Here is a 20136-nt window from a genome sequence, read left to right on the forward strand (position 1 = left end):
TCTGAAACTAATTCATGCTATACAATGGAATGTTAAATTTTTTCAATCTTTGTTCATACTTCATGTAGATAAAGCATTTCAAAAGTAGATAGATCTGTGAAGATTTTCTTTTAAATGAATTGTATAGTTTGTGAAAGAAATGAAGCCTGAAGTTTTCTTTGCATTCCATTGTGTTGAGTCCACAGACATGAACAGAGCTTAGACAGCACTTCATAATCTCTTGCATAATTCTCACTGAATTTTGGGAGAAGATTCAAATGCATCAAATTTGGTAATTATTGGGCTTGACACTAGCCTCAAATATCTGCAGTGGAGTCACTAGATAATCAGACTTTGAAGAATAGATTATGTCAGAGAAAGCTGGCCAGACATTAATGTCAATTATAATGTAGTACTGTCAACTCAACTGAGACCAGCTAACTCCGCAGAAATTACTGCTTTGCTTGGTATACCTATACTTTGGATAAACAGTGAGCAATTGGGCAAGGCCACATATTTTCTTTTCTCATCTTGCAACAACATTTATTATTGTACAAGTTACACCGCAGAATTCTTACCAAACATCGCTTCATTTGGAACGACTGGACCTTCACAGTCTGAACAGCTTCATCAAGAAGCTTTTCCTGCTCATCCTGAGGTGACTGTTGAGTTGTCGGCTAAAAAAAAAATAAATATTTAAGATGAACGGTATTTACTTGGAGGACTGGTTGGGTGGAATAATATGCTTCCCTTTGCAATTGCTACTTTCCAAATATGTTCCAAGAGTCCCCTCTGAGATGAGAGCATAGCAAACACCTCTAGTTATTGTAACAGATGAACAAAGAATGTTTAAAAATCTATCATTTTAAAATTTTAAAAGTCAATGTTATAAAATATTTTCAACAGACACACTGGTATCAAATCTTATGGATTTATTGACTAAAATCACCAAAAAATGTCCACTGAGGCGCAAGTTAATTTTTTACAACATAACTCTTAATTAAAGTCAGCTATCTCTGGCATATGTGGAGTCTCATTCCGTCAGATTGTAATTGTTAGAAACCTTTTAAATATTAAAAGTCACTTTTCATTTGTCTCATCACTTTTGTAATTGATTATATGGGTTTTGGCTCTGCATGCCTCAGTAGGGATTCTTAAATCTATCTGGTTCAAGAAACAACAGTTGCTTGTCCTGTACACAAAACTCCAGATCCCCTGCAAAGTATTAAATTCAAAATAACCATACGTTGCTGCACAAAGGTTGGTGTGAATTCTGAGCAACTAAATATAGGGAACAGCAAGCAACACCAGAAAAAAGATGACAGAAACAAATTCTATACATTTTAGAAAGGAATTGGACAAGTAATCAAAGATGAGGAACTTACAGGATTGCAGTCAAAAGGCAGAGTTGTGAGAAGAAGCATTTCATTTTCAAAGAGCTACACCAGGCAAACTGTCCAAATAGACATTCAGTGTGCTGCAAATTTCTACTGTGGCACATTAGTACCAAGAACAATGAATTGTGAATAACATGGCATATTCATAAGGTCATATTTAGAAAAGGCAATCAGAAGAATAAATAAAAGTCTTTTTTGATACATGTTTCTTTAAAATCATTCTTGGGGTTTGGATGTCGCTGACTAGACCAGCATTTATTGCTCGTTCCTTTAATGCCTGGAGAAGATGGTGGTGAGCTGCCTTCTTGAACGAACGTCGTCCATGTGGTGTAGATATACCCACAGTTGTTAGAGGGGAAGTTGCAAGATTTCGACCTAACAGTGAAGAACTGGCAATTTCCAAATCAGGGTGGGATAGGTGGATTGGAGGGGAACATCCAGGTGGTTTGTTCACATGTGCCTTTGTCATTCTTTATGTCGAAGGGTTTCAAAGGTGCAGTCTGAGTAGACTTGCTGAGTTCTTGCAGTGCATTTTACAGGTGGTACACTGCTGCCACTGTGCTTCAATGGTGGAGGGAATAAATGAATTGGGTGTCAATCAAGTGAGCTGCTTTGCCCTGGATGGTATCAACTTCAGGTGTTATTGGAACGGCATTGATCCAGGCAAGTGGAAAATATTCCACACTCCTGGATTGTGCCCTGTGGATGGTGGACAGGCTTTGGAGAGTTAGGAGTTAATGTTTCACTCTCCTCTGCAAAAAATTAAACCCTGCTACCTATCATACTGTGGAGCAAATCCCTGGCTTCTTTTACCCACCATCAACCATCTCCTTAAACTCTTATTCTCTAACCAGGTGCAAGGATCTTCTCAGCAAGTTTGAAGCCATCCATTCAGATGTCTCTTTCTTTTCATTTGTCAAAGCCAACCACATTTGCCCAATCCTAAACTTGCAACCCTAGTTTCACTCCAAATTTCCCTCATGCCCTTTAAGCTCATCTAATCTATTTAATTTCTACTCCATTAAACCCCTATTCCCACTGAACTGATCATCCAACCTGCCTTCTTGGTCTTCATGCTAGGTAATCCTGCGAATGTTTCCCTTTATATGGGCAATATCCCCTTCCCTTTCAAAACTACCACCATGAACACCTCACAAAAATCCACCCTGCGATCTTCTAAAATACCACTCCATCCCCAAACTCCCTTCTCTTTCCAACATCTCTGGATGTGCTCCAAAATTTGAGTTTTCTTTGCTGTAAATCTCTAAGGACTGCAACATTTCAGGAACACACTACCACCACTTCCTCAAGGACAACCAGGGATGGGCAATAAATGCTGGCCAGCCGGTGACACCCATGTCCGACAGATGAATAAAAAAGGATTGCACCCCTGCTGCAGCACTGAAATGGTCGTAACCAAAGTCACAAACAACACTGACAGTAACCATGATTATATTGTTTCTCCATGTCCTCTCTGCACCATTTGAAATGATTTGGAGATGCCGGCATTGGACATACGCCCTTCTTTGATCAGAACCGTCCACACACCTGACGAAGGAGCAGCGTTTCTGAAAGGTTGTGCGTTTATCAAATAAACGGGCTGGACTTTAACCTGGTGTTGTGAGACTTCCTACTGTCATTTGACGTGGTCAGTCATACCGGATTCCTCCAATGTCTGTTGGATTGTCCTCACTCTTTCTTACCTACTAAATCAATAGCCAGACCATTTGTTGGAAAGGCCTCTTTGCCTGTCCTAATGTCTTTATCAGCAGAGCACCCCTCGAATAAACTACCACCACACCCTACTCTTCCTCCACCCATCTCAACTTCTCTGCAAAACCTTCTGCAGAAATGGGATCAACTTCCAGATGTATGCTGATGACCTAACCACCACTGCTCTGACCCCTCCGCCATATTATCTGTGCTGTCACGTTACTTTTCAAACAGTTCCAATTTCCTTGAGCTGAACATCGGAAACACTTAAATCATTCTTTGAGGCCCTCCGTCACCCATGCCAACACTCCCTTACCACTCAGAGCCTGAAATGAGACAATTTGCAACACTGGTATCCTATCTGACTTTAACTTCCATATTCTCCCCATCACAAAGACCTACTTTTATGTCTGCATCCATCCTTACCTCAGATGGCCTATTAATGAAATTGTCATCTATGTATTTATCAATTCAATACTTCCCCGGCCAGTCAGCTGAGTTAATCCCTGTTATAAACTTTCAAATCCAACATCGCTCACCTATAATGGTGATAGGTGGCACAACTTAAAATATTCATGCCTGAGTTTAAATCCCTTCATGGCTCTGTCCATCCCTACCTCTAACCTACAACCCCACCCAAAACTCCGTGCTTTGATTCAAATTGCTTGTGCAATCCTATTCCTTTAATGGCTGCGCTTTCAGCCACCTAGGTCTATCCCACTGGAGGCCTCTCTGCCTCCCTCCATTACAGCTCTCCTTAAAATCCACCTCAACCAAGTTTTTTTCACTTCTCCTATTACCACCACTTTGGCCCAGTGATCATTTTTGCCAATTTGTGATTTTCTACTTTGAGAGCTGTGTGTGAAATGCAGGTCGATTTTCTTGAAAATGCAAGCTTCAAATCCACATTTGTAATATGCCAACTGCGAGCACTTAAAATTTTACAGGCTGAGGGGCAAGTAAAATTAATGGATTAAATATCACTCAAATGCATCCTCTTTGTTCTAGATTCCTCTACCAGGGAAAACATCCTCCCTGCATCTAGTATTTTTTGATCCACCCTGTTCCCCCAACAATGAACCTTTGTTTAAAATTTGTGGTTTTATTCTTTAAACAGAAGCTGCTGTAACATATTCTCCATTGCACTTCATACAATTTCTATAAATTATCCTACTTGCATCAGTGTCCACACTTGAATTTACTGTCCATACTTGAATGGTCCAGAACCAATATCACCTCATTAGGACAATCCCCCTAACCCAAATACATGCTGCACTCTCTATGACACGTGTATCATTTCTGAGGTGGGAAGATCAAAACTGCATACAATACTTCAGGTGTGGTTTCACTACGGCCCTGTATAACGTCAGTAAGACATCCTTACTTCTGAACGTAAATCCTCTTGCAATGAAAGCCAACATACCTTTTGCCTTCCTAATTGCTTGCTGCACCTGCTTTTTCATTTTCATTGACTGGTGCACAAGGACACCCAGATCCCTTCGTACATTCACACTTCCCAATATATTATTTGAGTAACACTCTTCCTTTCTGTTTTTCTACACTAAATGTATAACTTCACAATTAGCAACATTGTGCTGCATCTGCCAAGTGTTTGCTCACTCGCTTGTCTAAATCATCTTGAAGTCTTCTCGCGCCCTCCTTGCAACTCACAATCCCACCCAGTTGTGTCATCAGCAAACTTGCTAATGTTACATTTGCTTCCCTCATCCAGGTCATTTATATAAGGCCCAAGCACTGATCCTTGCAGTATCCCACTAGTCACTGCCTGTCACTTGGAAAAAGGCCCATTTATTCTCACTGCAATATAGGTTAACCTAAGAGTTCAGGGTTTTTGACTGAAGAAATAATAGAACAAAACAAGAATGAGTCTAATAAGTCTTCAGTTTGAGCAGATTCCATCCAACATTTAGCTTGACAGAGTTACAAATGCAGACTCTTACATTAGATGTTTAAATTTTGAGCGGGCGATAAAAAAAAAGGGCCGTTGATTTTTGACACTGCTGATATGTCTGATGATGCGTAATTTCCTAAAGACAAGAACAAGCGACACAAAACACAACATATTATTTGGTTTGGTCTGGCAGGCTCGAAGGGCTAGTTGGCCTACTCCTGCTCCTATTTCTTATGTTCTTATGTAATATCTCTTTGGAGTTAAAATGTCTAATATTGAATTCATCCAGGTCAAAGAGGCTGCAGAAATTCTGGCTCCAAGCAGTAGTGCTCCTTCTTACTACTTTGAAATGTAACAGAAATTCAAGTATGGACAGTAAATTCAAGTGTGGACACTGATTGATGTAAGTAGGATAATTTACAGGAATTGTATGAAGAGCAATGGAGAATATGTTACAGTAGCTTCTGTTTTAAGAATAAAACCACAAATTTTAAACAAAGGTTCATTGTTGGGGGAACAGGGTGGATCAAAAAATATTTTTTGATTTCCTTCATTAGGCCAAAGCATCCAGCATTCAGGTAGAACACTGCTTTAAAAAAAAATCTGTAATGAGATGCTGTGCAGATTGTTTATAGTAGGAATGCAAGAAAAAGGCTAAAGAATATAGGAAGAAAGTAACTTAGATTTTGTCTAAAGACAGAAAAACTGTGCTGCGACCACTTCTTCTAAAATTACTGCTTCCATCACTACTATATATTTAAGCAAACCTTTATGAAATAATGAGAATAAACAATGATAAAGCGCAGGTGCTCTGGTTGCAGTCAATCTCACAGCCCAAGATCATGCAAACAAGGGACAGTTTTTCTCTAAATCATATCAAAAACCTTCCAAATCAGCATTATAACCTCAGAACACACGCACTCAATTTTTTAAGGAAGTAATGCTTGCTTTCAAGTTTGTAGTACCAACATGCACCAATGACAATACCTGAAACGTGACAGATAAAATGCTTGTTATGATTGATAGAAATGAAATGCTTGAGAATAAATTATAACACTCAAGGAATAAAATGGACAGTAGCCATGAGGATATAAAATTGGCTGAATAGGATTTTCACGCTGGAAGAAGGTTTGTAATGGTGTTCCCCAGGGATCGGTATTGGGATCTTGCTTTCCTGATATCTATTAATGACCTAAATCTTGGTGTGCAAGGGATAATTTCAATGTTTGTGGATGATAGAATTTGGAAGTCCTATTAACTGTGAAAAGGACAGTGCAGACCTTCAAAGGAACAGATAAGTTGGAGCAGTAGGTAGATAGATGGCAGATAAAGTTAATTGCAGAAAAGAGTAAGATGTTGCATTTTGTTAAGAACATAGAAACAAAAGAAAATCAGGGGTAAAATTCTTAAAGGGATGCAGAGGGACCTGGGTGTCTATGTGCATAGATCAATTAAGGTGGCAGTACAGAGACAGCAGTGAATAAAGTATGTGGTATCTAGTGTTTATTAATAGGGGCACACAATATAAGAGCAAGGCAGTTATGCTGAACTTATACAAGACAGTAGCTTGTCCTCAGCTGGAATATTTTGTATAGTTTTCAGCGTTACACTACAGGAAAGATGAGAACATACTGGAGAGGATGCCCCAGAGGCTTACAAGAACAGTTCCAGGGATGAGAAACCTCAGTTATGAGGATAGATTGGAGAGGTTATAACTGTTCTCCATGGAGAGAAGGTGGCAGCCAAAGAGAGATTTGATAGACCTATTCAAAGCCACGAGGATAGCTGGACACAAGGGACAGTGAGAAACTATTCCTGCTTATAAATAGATTAAGAACACATCATAGGTTTAAAGTGATTTGTAAAAGAAGCAAATGAGACACAAAAAAAAACTTTTCCACACAATGAGTTGTTTGGGTCTAGAGCGCACAGTCTGCAAATGTGGTGGAGACTGGTTCAATTGAAGCATTCAAGAGGGCAGTAGGTGATTACTTGAACAGAGACAAAGTGTAGGGGATGGGGAAGGCAAAGTCTTGATGCTCGCTTGGATTTTTACCATAACTTCATTGCAGTGTTACCCTACTTGTGACATTAAGAAATAAACTTTGAGAGTCAGTCAGTTGGTCACCTTCTGTGCCGTAACAATTCTGTGATTTGCAAGACAAACTGAATATTCAGCTTTCAACGTAGGTCAGATCTAGCATAATTTTCTATTGATCACATCCATTGTTGAATGCTCTGTTGAATTGTATGAGACTGAGTCAGAAATACACTATCCTCTGTGACTATTATATGTTTATGGAGAGAGGGCAATAAAGCAGGTTTGAGGCAGAAGACCAGCTATGATCACAATGAGTTACAGAACATCTCAAAGAGCTGTACAGTCTACTCCTGTATCTATCTGTTAGATTATACTCAAATCTGAACAAGCATTCTTGTGTACACTTACATTCTAAATACGCATATAAAAACAATAGGAAAATGGGAGATGTTAATCACCTCATTACAAAATCATCCCAATGTGATGGGCTCAATGGGTACTATTAGTTTGTAGCTGGCTTTGATCACTTGCTAGAAGTGGCACAGTACTCATGTGATAAGACTCATCAGCAATCAAGACAGCTTTACGCAGTTGTGCCAATGACTCACATCAATGGACAGACCGAATGGATACAAGTTAAAATAAAGTAATTGATCATTTTGGATCCATTGCACTCTGACTCAACACTGTGCCGAATTACATGTTGTCGTGAACTGGGGCGGGGAAGGAGACATTTTTGATGAGTGAAGACGATTTGCAGGTCACTTTCTCAACAAAACTCGTTATAATTGTTGACGAATTTATTGGATCTGAAGGGAGGAGAAACGAAAACTGCATAAGTGATATCCCGTAAAAATTAAACTAAAAACAAAATTCCTCTTTAGAGATTCGACATTAAAACAAGAAATAAGACAGTCACAACCTCCAGGCCTTCAATATCTCCGCCGCTGAGGCCTTTGAAAACTGTCTCTCTGCACTCAAATCTCCCCTTCCTCATCTATAAACCTTCGATACAACGATGACCAGCTTCCCCCGCCACCCATCACCAGCTTCTGTCAGGGGGAAATCAGGCTGTCCCTGCAGCAGGCCAAAGCCAAGCCTAACAACGCCCATTCACAACACTCGCTCTCTCTGTATGTGTCTGTGTCTGTGTAAGGCCGAAATCTGACCACCAGCGCCGCCGCTCCCAGCAGCGGGGGATGGGGCGGGGGGTGGGATGGGATGCCGTGTTGGTGAAAGACCGAGTGAAACCCGGTTCCAAAATCCCGAGATGCAGACAACACTCACCATGATTATCGTGGCTCAATCCAGCGATCACGGCCCTGAGGTCACCTGACGGCTCACTCAACCCTCCCCCTCCTTCAACAACCTGAATAATTAACCGAGCGCCCTCGCCACACGCTCCACCACCTCGCCTGATTGAAGGCCGGACGGACCAAACACAGGCGGCTCACTGTCCATGCGTCAGCAGAATTGGGGGCGGGAAAACTAACCGCGGCTCTGATTGGATGACCTGAGCAAGACGTTCTGGAGGCAGCGGTTTTGAACCAATGAAGGCAGCTGGCTGAATGATTGCCATGCAAACTGTTCAATCAGCGGCCGGCGTGGCTTCGGTCCGCTCGCCAATGCTAGCTGCTGAATGTGAGCGGGATCAGGCGCATGAGTCCTAGCGAGCGCGCGGTGTTTGGAGCGTTAAGCGGCGTTTAGCGCGCGCTGTGATTTGAAAATGGACCGCGAGGTCGTCGCGAGGCTGTCTGTTAAACTCAGGATCGAATCAAGGAAAGTTATCCGGTGAGTGTGAGGGAAGCTGGCCTGGTAACTCCTGTCAAGCCTCTGCTTTGGAGCCTTGCCGTCATGCTCTTTCCCTCCGCCGCCCCCCCTCCTCCCCCGGCTAGACCTCTCCCCGGGATGTGAGTATTAAACCCGGCCTCCTGCTGCCCGTCAAAATCAAAATACCGCGGATGTTGCAAATCCGAAATTAAAATTAAAATGGTAGCATCTGTTTCGGGCTCAGTATGACTGCAGAGTAGAAGAGTCAGTTTGGTTTATTATTGGTGAAGGCGAAATACTATCGATGCTGACATCTGAAATAAAAACTGGAATACTGGAAATTTTCATCAGGTCTGACAGCATCTGTGGAGAGAAAACAGAGCCAGTGTTTCGGGTCAGGGTGACAGCTGGTTTATTATTGGGATGGCATGGTGACAGTGGTGAACACTGCTACATCACAGGGCCAGGAAACCAGGTTCATTCTAACACTCGAGTTTGCATGTTTTCCCTGTGTTTCTGTAGGGTTCTTTTGGGTGTTCCGGTTTCCTCCACAGTCCAAAGATGTGCAGGTTAGGTGGACTAGCCTTGCTAAATTGCCCTTTAGTATCCCAAGAGTGTGCAGGTCAGGTGAATTAGTCATGGTAGATGTGTGGGGCAGAGGGGAGGATCTGGGTAGGATGCTCTTTTGGAGAGTCATTGGAACTTTGGGCTGAGTGTCCTCAATCTGCACTGTAGGAATTCTGTGATTGGTATCCTTGTTGACGCAACTCAATCAGATTCTTTAACTGACAGTATGTCCACACATACGTGGTGGTTCATGGAGTGCACCTTGTTGAGATTGTGTTTATCTTCTTTTCCCATGATTACTCAATGGTTTGCAAAAGGTTGTGCCAAATCAAAATTACCAAGGCTGTCAGTGGGTGTACTTGAATTGATGACTAATTTAAATAAAAACAGAAAATGTTGGAAAAACTCAGCAGATCTGGCAGCATCTGTGGAGAGAAAAATGGAGTTGATACTTGAAGTCTGTATGACTCTTTGAAGAGCAAGTAGGTACTCCATGTCATCAGTGATCACAAAATATGCTGAGAGTTAGTCAATGTCATGTAGAAAATCCTATCCTTACCAGAGCGCTTTAAACAGGTGGAAGGGATCAAGCAGAAAAGTGGCAGAACTGGTGTCATAAGTTGAGCAGGCTTTGGGACTAGCAGAGAAGCCTAACATGAACTGGTCTGTACCCCTGAAGAAGCCATAGGCAGTGACACAGAAAACATAATGATCAGAAAGGGCACAAATGAAAAAAGATAATATAGAGAGATGCTTAAGCAAGTCAGTCATTGGTGGTTAATGAGACAATTTGTCTTCTAGGTAGGCTAATGAAGGGAAAAAAATTAATTGGAGGTAGCCACATATAACGGAAACTCAATATCCATTATATCGAGTTGGATTAAAAAGCGATTTAGTAACTAGAGAGGTTGCAGTTGGAGTAGTGCATCAAATTTCCATAGCAGGATTTGATTTTATCTTGGGGAATAATAAGGTAAGCTGAGATATGTTAACTTCACAGTGTGTTCGAACAAGCAATGAAAGTGAAAGAATCTGAGACACAACAGGTAGTTGTTTCCTGACTGTTGTGACTTGATCTCCGGCCCAAAAAACATACTGAAAGGGAAACATAGAAACTCGAAGCAGGAGTAAGCTATTTGGCCCTTTGAGTCTGCTCCACCATTCATTTTGATCATGGCTGATCATCAAATTCAATATCCTGATGCCCTCCCTCCCCCCACCCTTTGATTCCTTTAGCTTTCCTTGATTCCTTTCTAATTTCTTGAAATCAGACAACATTTTGACCTAAACTACCTTTTCGTGGTAGTGAATTCCACATATTCACCACCCACTGGGTGAAGTAATTCTTGTCACCTCAGTTCTACAATGTTTATCCCTTATCCTCAAGCTATGACCCTAGTTCTGGACTCCACCACCATTGGGAGTATCCTTTCTGAATCTACCCTGTCTAACCCTGTTAGAATTCTATAAGTTTCTATGAAATCCCCTCATTCTTCTAACTCTAGTGAATATAAGAACATAAGAAATAGGAGCAGGAGTAGGCCATCTGGCCCTTCGAGCCTGCCCCGCCATTCAATAAGATCATGGCTGATCTGTCGTGGCTCAGTTCCACTTTCCCGCCCTCTCCCCATAACCCTTAATCCCCTCTCTTATCAAAAACCTATCAACCCGCTTCTTAAAAATATTTAGCAAGGCAGCCTCCACCACTTCAACGGGCATATAATCTTAATCTGAATATAATATAATCTTAACTGACTTAGTTTCTCCTCATATGACATATCTGCTAACCCAGGAATCAGGTTGGTAAACCTTTGCTATTCTCCCTCTATAGCAAGGGCATCTTTTTGCAGATAAGGATACCAAAACTGCACATACTATTCCAGAAACAAATCTATACCAAAAAAAGACAGAATTTCAATTATCTGACAAAATTTTCAAAAACTTGAAATTAAAGTTAATGAGAATGACATGTTTAGCTCATCTTCTTTATTAGAAATGCAAGAGGCTGATCCTGAGTATCAAACAGCCTACTCCCAGCCTGAATCAGAACTAACACACGAGCATTATTATTTAAAACACGAAGTGCTAATGGAAAAATGGAAGCCACCTCAAATACCAGAAATGAGTGGCCCATCGTTAATCAAGTGGTAGTTCTGAAATTTTATGAAAGGCTCACAAAGTTCCAATGGCAGCTCATTTGGGTATTAGAAAAACACAGGCTAAAATATTAGAAGATTTTTATTGGCCAGTATTGCATAAAGATGGGATTAAATTCTGCCAGACATGTCATTCATAGTGCAGAAACCCCAATCATCTATTAAACCTGCACCCTTAATTCTGATACCAGCTTTTGAAGAACCAATTATCAGTCGTCTTATAGATTGTGTAGGACTTTACCTAAGACTAGAAGTGGGAATTGCTATCTTTTTAACAATTATAGATGTTTTGACAAGATTTCCTGAGGCAGTGCTTTGGGAAAAATTACATCAAAAGTGGTAGTGGAAAAGTTAGTTCAATATTTTACAAAATGTGGATTACCTAAGGAAATATATTCCGATTAAGACTCAAATTTTATGTAGAAATATTCGGAAATACAAAACAGTTTGGAAATAAAACAATTTAAGTCTTAAACTCATCATCCAAAATCACAATGAGCATGAAAAATAAATGATCAAACTTTCAAGGAACGTAGTTAGAACCTATCCTCAGGAAATTCCTAATGATTGGGATAAAGAAATTCCATTTTTACTGATTGGGGGCAATAGTCAACCGAATGCAGTCCTTTAGAACTGATATAGGGCATGAGATGGGAGGATCTCTTAATTGAATAACAATTTATTAACCAAAGCTCTGACCATTTTGACTTGTGTGTCGAATTTCTGGGAAAGATTAACCAAAGTGTGTGAGTTGGCCAAAGAGCATTTGATAATCGTTCAACAAACAATAAAAGCTAGAGTTTTAAATTTTGTCCCTCGAGACAAGGTGCTAATTTTATGTCTCTGGCAAACCATTAAAAGCTAGGTCCGTGGACCGTATCAAATCAAACATAAACTCGATGATGTTAACAACATAATGTAACCTGCAGACAGGAGGAATGGTCATCAAGTGTTTTGCATTAATGTGTTAAAGCAATGTTATAACAGAGATGATGGTCAGGATAGCAGTAGATTCGAAGTGGTGAAAGATGTAGGGTGTGAAACAAAACATCAGAACACTGAGAAAGAATCAGAAGTCGAAAATTCTGAAGTTGACCCTCCTGTAATCAGATTGGATAAGACAGATGCGCTTAAATATTTAGAGTAATATTAAGTTGTCTTCCAGAAAATTTCCGGATGATTTGTAAAACCTATTATAAACTCACCAATTGATTTGTATGACCAGGTTAGGGAAAATATCTTTGGCCATACCTGATGATAATGTAGTGGATGCATTACTCATAAAGCAACATCCTTACAGTCACAATGCAGAGAAGTTAGCCCAAGTGAGGGAAGAGGTCATGTTCATAATGGAAAATGATATTATTGAACCGAGCCACACTAACTTGAGTTTGCCTATTGTAATGGTATTAAAACTGGAATGGGACATAGCAGTTCTTTCCAGATTATGACAAAGTTAATGTGATAACAAAGGAGATTCATATCCAATTCCCCGATTAGAAGATTATATTGAGAAGACTGGACAGGTAATGTTTTTTTTTAAATGATTTACTGAAGGGTTATGGGTGAGTTTAATCAACTGATATAGCAAAAGAACTATCAGTCCTTTTGCTATATCAGAAGAAGCTTTCGTAATCCCAGATGGACTTTTCCATTTCACAAAGGCATTGATAAATACACCAGCAACAGTTCAAAGACAAACGAACAAGATTGTTGAAGAATTATGCAACTGAATGGTGTATATTGATAAGAACTAGGAGGGGTAGTAGGCCATCTGGCTGCTCGAGCCTGCTCCGCCATTCAACAAGATCATATCTGATCTTTTTGTGGACTCAGCTCCACTTACCCACCCTCTGACCATAACCGTTAATTCCTTTACTGTTCAAAAATTTATCTGTCTTTGCCTTAAAAACATTCAATGAGGTAGCCTCAACTGCTTCATTGGGCAGGGAATTCCACAGATTCACAACCCTTTGTGTGAAGAAGTTCCTCCTTAACTCAGTCCTAAATCTGCTTTCCCTTACTTTGAGGGTATGCCCCCTAGTTCTAGTTTCACATGCCAGTGGAAACAATTTCCATGTCTCTATCTTATCAATTTCCTTCATAATCTTATATGTTTCTATAAGATTTCCCCTCATTCTTCTGAATTCCAATGAATATAGCCCCAGTCTAGTCAGTCTCTCCTCATAAGCCAACCTTCTCAAGTCTGAAATCAATCTAGTGAATCTCCTCTGCATGCTTTCCAGTGCCAGTATATCCTTTCTCAAGTAAGGAGACCAAAACTGTACACAGTACTCCCGGTGTGGCCTCACCAGCACCTTATACAGCTGCAACATAACCTCGCTGTTTTTAAACTCCATCCCTCTAGCAAAGGGTTGTGATTCTGTGGAATTCCCTGGCATGTGAAACTAGAACTAGGGGCATACCCATTTGCCTTCTTAATTACCTGCTGCACTGCAAACCAACTCCTTAAGATTCTTGCACAAGGACACCCAGGTCCCTCTTCACAGCAGCATGCTGCAATTTTTTTTACCATTTAAATAATAGTCCATTTTGCTGTTATTCCTAACAAAATGGATGACCTCACATTTACCAACATTGTACTCCATCTGTCAGACCCTCACCCACTCACTTAGACTATATATGTCACTTTGTAGACTTTTAGCATCCTCTGCATGCTTTGCTCTGCCACCCATCTTAGTGTCATCTTGAATTTTGACACACTACACTTAGTCCCCAACTCCAAATCATTTATATAAATTGTAAACAATTGTGGTCCCAGTACTGATCCTTGATGATTTTGTTGTGTTTAGCCAAACCTGAGAGAAATACTTACAATGCATGAACAAATTGTTTGATCGCATAGAAAAGCCAAATTGATCATAAACTTGGCAAAAAATGAATTTGAACTACACTGGGATAAGGCCAAATAGCACTTGGAGAAGGAAAATTTCTCTTGGATTTTCCAGTGCCCAAGATGAAAGAAGAGTTTCTGCAGTACATCAGCACGGTGGATTCTATTGGAAGCTCATTCCGAACCTCAGCACTGTAGTCCTCTGACAAGCTTCTTAAAGAAAGGCAAGACGTTTGAATGGATAAAGGAATGTCAGAGTGCCTTTGCCTGCTCAAACTGTACTGACTACGACATTGATTTTAGCAACATGCTAAGCAATTTAAACTGGCTGTTGACATCAGTGACATAGATGTTGGAGGATGGGCTAGGGTTTGAATGGTCAGTCAGTTAGTTTTCTCAAAAGTTAAATTTTTGCCAGCAGAAATAATCAACTGTGGAAAACATTTTGGAAATCTACTTATCTATCAACTATGCAGATACCTTTATATGGACCACAATCTTCCATCCTTTTTAGCAAAGTTTCATGCCAAGAGTCTGGGACTATTTCATTGGAGCCTAACCACATAATTTGAAAATCATTCATGTTGTGGCAAGAGACCATGTCATGGCAAATATTTTATCAAGAGTAAATATGGTGAAATAGGGATGCTGTGATCAGAATGGACTTTGTAGAATATGAATTTCGAAAATAAAACAAAGTTAGGATCTACCTATCAAGCCAGGTTTCGCTTAGGTCTGAACAGTATTTAACATCAACTGGGATTGTACCTTGTGAACCAGGAATGAAGACAGAGACTTTGAAGGGAGATGCAGAATAATGAAATAAGTTGCTTCATGGAGGCAGTGACTTATGTAAATAGTTTATCAGTGACAGCAGAATGTGCTGAGAGAAAATGAAGCTTTGTCCTAAACCTTATTCTATGCATAGTTAGAAGAATGTTTAATAAAAATTAGTTTACCAACAGCCTTACCTCCAGCAACCTCTATCAATCCTAACCAAGGACAACTTCAGCTTAGACCTACAACAATGTTAACAGGTTCAGTACTGCATATGATTGAATTTAATGAACATGCCTTTTTTAGCCGAAGGAACCTGAGTGAATATCCTATTGTCACCGAGTTTCAGTTGTGTTCCATTCATGGGTGATAATGCTGTAGCTTTCTTGTTACATGATGCCAGGTGTTATCTAAACACTTAATGGGCACTTAAGGCCATTTTCCCAAAATAAATAAATACACTTGCAAAGCGCAGTCTTCTGTAATCTGTTTGGTTAAACAAGATGTTTAAATATGCATTCACATTTCTGTCTGAGTTGCATGAAATTTAAAAATTAAGCAAATTGTGTCTGAAATTTGAATACTCAGGAGACACAAACATGCTGGGCTGAATGGCCCCTTGTGTAGTAACATTCTGAATCTGAATAGGCTGCATCTTTTGGTGTTTGTATTTTCAGGAAGTTGAACACAAATTGTTTTAGGCTGTGTACCTTTTAATTTGAAAGATTGGCTTTAATTTCATTTATAAGCCTGAAGTGCTTTTGTTTTTTACACCTGTGAAGTGAAATTTAAGTGTCTTTGAAGTTCTTTGTCTGTTTTTATAATGAACGAAAATGCATACGTTCCCTTTTGAAAAGTAGGTATGTGTCAAACTTTGATATGAGGTGTTTTGCTGCCCTTTTATCCATCTGGTGCAAGGGAATATTTTAGATGCCTTGTCTTATGTTTCAGGAAAGCGGAAGAATACTTGCGCCTGTCAGAGGTGAAATGCACAGGATTTTCTGCACACATGACAGCAACCAGCCGTGCAGTAATGTGCCTTGACCTTGCAGCAGCTTCTCTTAAACATCCACTTGACAAGGTAGGCCGAAAAGGATAAAGTAGTTGGGATATTGCAGATTGTATTAGGAGCTGTGCATTGAGGGATTTGGACTACAACAACTGTGACCTTGCTCCATGTCCCTACATCATCAGACTATTTTGACAACCAGTCCAGTATGAACAGAAACATCTTCCAAAGAAATAACCTAAACCATTGTCAAACTCTGTGACCTAGACATTGATGCCACAATTCTCCCAAAAGTGCTGAATTCCTGGGAAAACTGGTAAATCACAATTTTTTTTCAGTGGGAGTTCACACTAAAATCTCCCACACTGTGCAATGCAGAGGTCACAATCATGAACATAATTAAAAGCTCGGGAAGGAAGGGGTGGGGGGACCTATTCACACCGGAGTCTGACAGTTCCATGCCTCTGCACATACGCAGTTGCTGCTATTTGTCAGTCTGCAGTTTGCTGGCCAGCCTCATCGCAGGCCAGCCCTGACCGTCCCGTCCCCTCCCCATCCCGATCCCATCCCCAGCAGCCCCAATCCCCTTAATCTGCCAGATCACTGGCATTCCTCCAGCCCCGTCCAATACTCATGCAGAGTGGTAGCGGGACCCCCACCAGGCCCTACCCATGGCACTGCCAGATGCCCAGTGGGTGGTGCCAAGGTGCCCTTTGGCATGGGCAATGCTGGGGACACAGGCTGGCACTACCAGAGTGCCCATGCCCTTGGGACCACCTGGCACCACCTCCCCACAGCCCGGGCCCCTGCTTGCCCCTCCTTCACTTCAGCAGAGTCGTCCTGCTAATTCCCCAAAAGTGGGGAGTTAGTCTGAACCTCGCTGGAGTGAAATACTCCTGATGGGCTGGGAGATGCTAGCAGGCCCAGAGAATTCAGTCCTGAGTCCACCAGTCACATTAAGAAATGGTGTAAAATAAATTAAAATGACTTACCTGATGTTCCTGCTGGTTTCTAGTGTGGTTCAGAGGGTGCTAAATATCCGGTTCTGGGAGGTGCCCGCACATTGGGAACGCATGCACAAATGGCCGACATGCGATTCTCCCATCCCGCCGTGCTAAAAAAGGTGCGGTATGGGAGAATCGTCACCTGACTATCCTTCTGCCTGGCAACTGTGTGAGGCTGAACTCATGGCAAGCTTGGTGTCATACTTGACCCTGAGATGAGCTTCTGAACATATATCCACAGCATCAGTAAGATTGTTCTTTCCACCTCTGTACCTTTGCCCCACCTCTGCTCCTGCTCAACTTACCTGTTGCTGAAACCCTTATACCTGCATATGTTACTTCTGGACTTGACTATCCCAGTGCACTCATGGCTGACTTTCCAATTTGCTCTTTTCGTAAACATTAAACCATCCAAAACTCAGCTTCCTGTATCCTAACTCACTCTATTCACCCACCACACTGTGCTCACTGACCTACGTTGACTCCTAGTAAAACAATATTTTGATTTTTAAATTCTTCCTCTTATTTTTAAATTCCTCAATGGTCTTGCTAATCTCAATCTCTAAACCTCTCCGACCCTATAAACCTCTGATGTCTGAGGTACCAACTTTGGCACCTTGTGCAGATCTGACATTTTGGGATTATGCTTCAGTATTCTGCAATTAACAGAAAGATTGCTGTTTGTGATTTCTCAAGAATATGCTTTACTGGAGACTAAAAGGTCGGTGGATAATTAACCATTGTCCATTAGGGTTCATAGTGTCTCTATTAGAGAGAGACAGTTGATTTACATAGGTTGAGAGACATCATTCTGCATCAAGCATGAGGCAGGTCACAAGTCTGTCAGCTGGAATAGGAATTAAACCCATAGTGTTGGCATTCTACCCATGCTACCCAACTGAGCTAACTGGCCTCTTCCTGAGACTAAAATAATGACCTGCATTTATATAGCAGTGTCATGACTTTAGAACTTCCCAAACATTCTGAAATTAATGCAAGTACTTTTGAAGTGTTGCATCTGTTATAATAATGGAACCCTGTCATTCAATTTGTGCACAGTAAGCTCCCACAGACATCAGTGAAATAAATGGCCAGATTAGATATTTTGAGTGTTGGTTGAAGAATGAATATTGGCTGGGGTATCAGAGTAACTTCTGTGCTCCACTTTGAACAATGCTATGGAATCAAATGGGACTTTACAACATAGATATTACAATGAATGTATGACTAATCATTTTAATTAAATTAGCCTCCAATTCTGCTTTTGTCAAATTTGGTGGGTAGATTACATAGAGCTGTGTGTTTGTGATTCAAAGGCAAAAAACCAAGTTCTGGGTTCAAGTCCTACTGCAGGACTGGAGCACAAAAATTGAGGCTGGCATTCCAGTGCATGATTGTCTTTCGAATGGTGAGTATTAAAGATCTCGTGGTATTATCTCTGAGAAGAACAGGTGTGTTATCCCGGTGTCCTGGCTAATATTTACCCTTCAATCAACACTGAAGAAAGAGATTATGGTCATTATAACAGCCTTGTTTGTGCGAGTTTGCTGAGAGCAAATAAGTTGCCTACTGCAACAGTGTCTACACCTCAGAGTATATCATTGTCTAAAACAGCTTTGAAATGTCTAGTGGTAGTGAAAAGCACAACATAAGTGCATGTCTAATTTTCCCTCTGTGGCTGTGAGGATGACTTTTGGTCATTTAAATTTTTACATTATTTTAAGGAGCTTGTTCTAAGATTATCTGGATTGCAAAAGAAGGTTTACCAGCTCCATTTGAAAGCTATGGAGAGTATCCTTGGTCTGCATTCTCAGCTAGGAATTCATGACCTGGCAGTTCAATATGGCTGCACAGAGGCAGTAGACACATCAGTCAAGATTCTGCAGAGGTAAATGTATTTTCCTTTTAAAATCATTTTATACTGTTTCCTGAAACCAACTGGTTGTTGGTCTTTTAATTGATACTGTGTTTCCTTCATATAGATATTTCAATCATACAGTAATACCTACTCAAGATATGTTCGGTCACTTTAAAGTTAATCTTGCTGAGATTCTCTCTGCTGACTTACTTTCTCTGAAGAAAATACACATCGTCATCTGATGTGTAAAGTAATAAATCGTTACCATTTAGGTAGAAAACATAACGGAGATTATTTACTCATTTCACGTGGGTAAAAATCACTTAATATTGTTTACCTAGCCACAGGAGCCAGGAACCAAAGCTAAATTATATTGAATTGTTAAGTCATGAAGCCCTCATACCAAGACTAAAAATTTTACTTTGTCTTAATTTTACTTCGTCTCAATCTGCATAACAGTTTTGAGGTCTTGCTTCCAGTGTGGACGAGAACGAGGGCTGTGAGGTTGGTGAGCAAACTGCACACGGTACAGTGATGCAGACACAGAGCATTGACAAAGAGAAGATGAAAAGGAATGTAGTGGTAATTGGGGATAGTGTGGTTAAGGATATTGACCCTGTCCTTTGTCAGAATGACAAAGAGCACAGAAGGGTGTGTTGTCTGCCTGGTGCTCGGGTCCAGGATGTCGCATCTGGGCTGCAGAGGAACCTGGAGTGGGAGGGTGAGAATCTGGTCGTTGTGGTACGTGTGGGTGCCAACGACGTACGCAAAATGCAAACTGAGGATCTGGGGAGGGAGTATGAAAAGCTGGGAATGGAATTAAAATGTAGAACCGACAAGGTGGTTATCTCTGGATTGCTGCCTGAACCGTATGCAGACGGGCATAGGGTTGATAAGATTAAGGAAGTGAATGGGTGGCTCAGGGATTGGTGTGGGAGGAATGGGTTTGAATTTATGGGGCTTTGGCATCAGTATTGGGGTAGGCGGGACCTGTTCAGGTGGGATGGGGTTGGTCTGAACTGTGCTGGGGCCAGAGTCCTGGCGAATCGTGTAGATAGGTCTGTAGATAGGGCTTTAAACTAATTTTGGGGGGGGGGGG

At 40.9% G+C, this 20136-nt stretch overlaps 2 protein-coding genes across 3 annotated transcripts in view; one reads left to right on the forward strand and one right to left on the reverse strand.

Annotated features, from left to right (window-relative positions):
- vps35 (VPS35 retromer complex component) overlaps positions 1–8433 on the reverse strand; it is a 57590-nt gene extending 49157 nt beyond the window's left edge. Inside the window, exons 1-2 of the mRNA XM_080186945.1 lie at positions 8330–8433; positions 558–656 (exon numbers count right to left, since the gene is read on the reverse strand). Coding sequence (XP_080043071.1) covers positions 558–656; positions 8330–8332 — 102 coding nt within the window. The 5' untranslated portion in view covers positions 8333–8433. The remainder of the gene's footprint in view (positions 1–557; positions 657–8329) is intronic.
- A 242-nt stretch (positions 8434–8675) lies between these two features.
- orc6 (origin recognition complex, subunit 6) overlaps positions 8676–20136 on the forward strand; it is a 35913-nt gene continuing 24452 nt past the window's right edge. For both annotated transcript variants that reach the window (XM_080188101.1, XM_080188100.1), the window contains exons 1-3: positions 8676–8833; positions 16118–16247; positions 18904–19067. In XM_080188101.1, coding sequence (XP_080044227.1) covers positions 8769–8833; positions 16118–16247; positions 18904–19067 — 359 coding nt within the window. In that variant the 5' untranslated portion in view covers positions 8676–8768. The remainder of the gene's footprint in view (positions 8834–16117; positions 16248–18903; positions 19068–20136) is intronic.

This window comes from Carcharhinus amblyrhynchos, chromosome 4 (assembly GCF_965287045.1).
Source record: "Carcharhinus amblyrhynchos chromosome 4, sCarAmb.v2.hapA, whole genome shotgun sequence".
In the NCBI taxonomy this organism is placed as follows: domain Eukaryota; kingdom Metazoa; phylum Chordata; class Chondrichthyes; order Carcharhiniformes; family Carcharhinidae; genus Carcharhinus; species Carcharhinus amblyrhynchos.